The sequence below is a fragment of the Mesitornis unicolor genome, unplaced genomic scaffold (genome assembly GCF_000695765.1).
Source record: "Mesitornis unicolor isolate BGI_N332 unplaced genomic scaffold, ASM69576v1 scaffold15388, whole genome shotgun sequence".
Taxonomy (NCBI): Eukaryota; Metazoa; Chordata; class Aves; order Mesitornithiformes; family Mesitornithidae; genus Mesitornis; species Mesitornis unicolor.
The window spans coordinates 9,027-12,772 of NW_010199893.1; the positions used below are offsets into that span (position 1 = coordinate 9,027).

At 37.1% G+C, this 3,746-nt stretch overlaps 1 protein-coding gene across 1 annotated transcript in view; it reads left to right on the forward strand.

The window, feature by feature from the left end:
* The window catches only part of FANCL (Fanconi anemia, complementation group L), a gene marked incomplete at its 5' end in the record, with an annotated part of 4,595 nt that extends 3,111 nt beyond the window's left edge, over nucleotides 1-1,484 (forward strand). The window contains 3 exons of the mRNA XM_010189580.1: nucleotides 517-633; nucleotides 926-997; nucleotides 1,449-1,484. Coding sequence (XP_010187882.1) covers nucleotides 517-633; nucleotides 926-997; nucleotides 1,449-1,484 — 225 coding nt within the window. The remainder of the gene's footprint in view (nucleotides 1-516; nucleotides 634-925; nucleotides 998-1,448) is intronic.
* Between the last annotated feature and the right edge of the window lie 2,262 nt (nucleotides 1,485-3,746).

Sequence of the window (3,746 nt, forward strand, 5' to 3'; positions counted from 1 at the left end):
TAGCTAATGAGATGTGGAAAATCCAAACATTCTGTTATGGATGTTGATGACTTAAGTTCTAATTAGGTAGAGCTGCTTAGAGGGGACAAGAGGCCATCCAAATACTGGTGCATTTCAAACAAACTAGGAATTAATTTTTGACAATGCTGTAACACTGGATTACCAGCTTTGCTTTCACTTATGAAATTTTTAAATTGAAGTCTGACTGAGGGCTTGTATCTAATGTCCACATGTAACGAAAAATCATTGTGTTTAGTAAAACAGTGGGGACCAAAAGTATGAAAATGTTTGTCAGACTAGACATAAATCAGTGAGAAGATAAAATATGACCTAGCAAAGTCTTGTACATATGGCATCTTTATGCCATAACGGTATAAACGCATATATTGAAGGCAAAAATATTTAGTAATTCTAAGTAATAAAAAAGCAAAGACAAATCAGTGTATGTTTTCAGTCTTACCAGCCCTGTTTCTCCCTTGCAGTTGCACTATAAGCTAAACCATGTTGTGTTTTAAGGATTTTGCTAAGGACTGTGGAATCTGTTACGCCTATCGGCTCGATGGCACTACTCCAGATCAAGTGTGCGATGATCCCCGATGTGGGCAACCTTTTCATCAGGCTTGCCTATATGAGGTAATTAATGGGACACACTTGCTCACAGATTGTAGAAAAGCAGCATTGCCCATTTAAATTTCAGATGAAGCAAAGTCCTTTAAGGAGCACTACAACAGACACTGTCCTTCTCTTGTCTTCTAACTCACAATTCATAACTTAGCTCCCTGTGGAAGGGAACCTGCCTCACTTTGTGGTTCCACAGACACGCACCATGTCAGATGTCAATCAAATGAACTCTGTCATAGAAGAGATCGTTCTTAAATTTTATATGAAACAAATGTGAATTTTAATCCACTTACTTGTGTTGCAGTGGCTACAAGGTCTTCCTTCTAGCAGACAGAGTTTTAATGTCATCTTCGGTGAATGCCCATATTGTAATAAGGTAAGGAAATGCTAATTGGTTCAATCACTCATTTTCATTACGTGTAGTAGCTTAGGTAAAGGCAAAAACTGTAACAAGTCAGTTGTAAAATAGAATTTGTGACTACTGTCTTCCCATTACACATTAAGAGAGAGAAAAACTTTAAATTCCCATACACTTAATGCATCAGTATTTAAACTGTTTCAGAAAACCTTATTGACGTGCTAGTGTCAGAGTAATTAAATACCACACCCCTTTGGATTTCATAATACTTTTTAATATTGCTGTAGCAAAGGTCCATTTTCAAAAAAAAAACAAAACCAAGAAGAATCCAAACATTTGTAACATAGAACAGCCTTGTACAAATAGTTTAGTGCATACGTAGCTATTGAGTGCAGAGCTGGAAAGTTTACAAGAACTTGCCTTTAGAAGACATGTATTGACAGTATTATTTAAAAACCTCTTTTCCAAGCCACTGACACTGAAATCTTCAATGAAGAAACTTTGAGGAAAAAACTGTGTGATGGGAACACCACTGCACTTACACTGGAGACACTGAAACAGTGACATCAAAGAAAATATAAGGAAAGTAATATTAGTAGCAGAAGTACAAGTATAGCTATACTGTAGTGGTACGTTTCTTCGGTAAATGCAAGCCTAAATATAATGGAAATAGAAAGACTGGTGATGTCAGAACCAGTGTTCTGTAATGTTACTGGATGACCTGTAGTTAAGAGTTGGTCGTGTTTCTTTTTGGATTCTGAGAATACTGCTTGGAGGTTGAAAGGTGGTAATTCTCTTGCAGTGTCTTTCTGCAGGGAAAAAGAAGAAATGTAGTAATTATAAACTTAATATTGAATAAGGGAGATGTGAATCAGAAAAACAAAGATTTGAAACATGCTATCTAGTTATTTCAGTTATCCTAGAGAAAGCAATGCAATTCTTACAAAGCCTTAACTCTGGAATTTGCAGATAAAAATATATTGCATATTAAGTATATAAGATTAGATATGATTAAACACCTTCTAAAGAGACATACTCTATATTTATTACTGAAGCTGAAATTTTTCTGTATCATCTTTAACTTGTTTCCAGAATCAAGTAGTTAACATGTTCCTGCTAATAAAGTTTTAGCCTGGAAATCCTAGCCATTACTCTGAAGTTTGATTTGCCTTTTTAATTTGTCTAAGTTTTTGTACTTCCTAGAGAAGTTAAAGTTCTCCTGATTTATAAAACATAGCATAGACACACCAGTGGAGTGGGTTTGGTTCTGGCTGGATAAGGTGGTGGCTGGGGTTTTTTTAGGGCTCCAGATGCAGTGTCATCCTTTGCTTACCTTTTTGATCTCCATCTTGGAGATGAATCCTCAAACACTATGATTCTCTTTCTCACATATCTAATACTTGACCATATTTTCCACTGTCCCTTAGAAAAATTTCCACCTTTGGTTTCCTTTCCATGATCCCATTCACTAAATGTTATTTTTCAGCAATACATTCCACTTAATTTCAATCCTAGCAATATAGTTTTCTTGGTGAAATTTCAAAGCCTAAATAGAGAATTCTTGACAGCCCTCACCACTCCAGTTCCTGCATGAACCACTGTTTCTTTTCCCCCTTCATGCCTGAAGTTTCCTCCTGGATTTTCATAGCCTCAGTGCTCCAAGTTTTCCTACATAGCTTTCCTTTACCAGTCTACTCAATTATGTGAAAGTCAGTCTGCAAAACGAAACTAATACAATCCTGCCATTTTTTTCCTTCTCCAGTTTCTCATTTGAACATCTTAAATATTCTCCAACATCCCTGTTAACTCACCCCTATTATGCATAATATTCACCGAGTACCACAGAACTATACTACATAGGTGCAGCATTATTAATCATATTGGAGCAGCAGCTTTTACTTTAGAAAGACTAAATCAAAACAAATATAAACTACATACTAGACCAGTGATCGGTCTCTTTTCTGTAAAAATACACTTTTCCTTTCTCCCACAAGAAGGAGGGAAACACAAATCCCCAGGCTGCTCTCTGGTGTCAAGATCCACAATCCATACTGCATGCTTGCTGCTCAAGTAAACAGGGGAAGTTACACAAGCTCTTCCCTGTATCATGTTGGAAACCTAAACGTGGCTCTTTCCCTAACTACATTCTTAAGACTACAGCAGCTCTTCCACACAATAAAAGGACAGAGGAGATCTGGGAGAGAGATTTGCTACCTTTTTTTGCTAAATTTTACATTTGAGGACTAGAAAGTAGCACGGAATATTTTCATTTTACAAAGCTGCGTTTGTTACTTTGCGTCACTGTTGTGGACTTAGGACTTGAGAGACTTTCCGGAATCTCTAACTTGCTATCAGCCAAAACATCTTCAAAAAGTGTTCTGCTCACCACTTTACTGCCTGATGCTCTAAGGTACAGCTGTGTGCTTTTTCTGCTTCATTCTCCTAGCTTGTACTGGAGTCTCCAGGCAGTGATCAGCAGACTGCTTGAAGCAAAGAATTTTGAATTAATAGTAAAGCTATCTTTAAAGTTGCATTTTTGTGCTTATTAGAAATTGTCCTCACTTAAAAAGTTATTTTTCTATATTAAACAGGGTAGAATCTCTTTGTTAAAATATCACAGAATCACAGCAATCTGGACATCCATAAATCCATCGGCCTGTGGGTGCTGAGGGAGCTGGCAGAGGACATTCCATCATTCTCCATCATCTTTCCTATGTCATCGAGAACAGGAGAGGTGCCTGAGGACTGGAGAAAAAAATGTCACTCC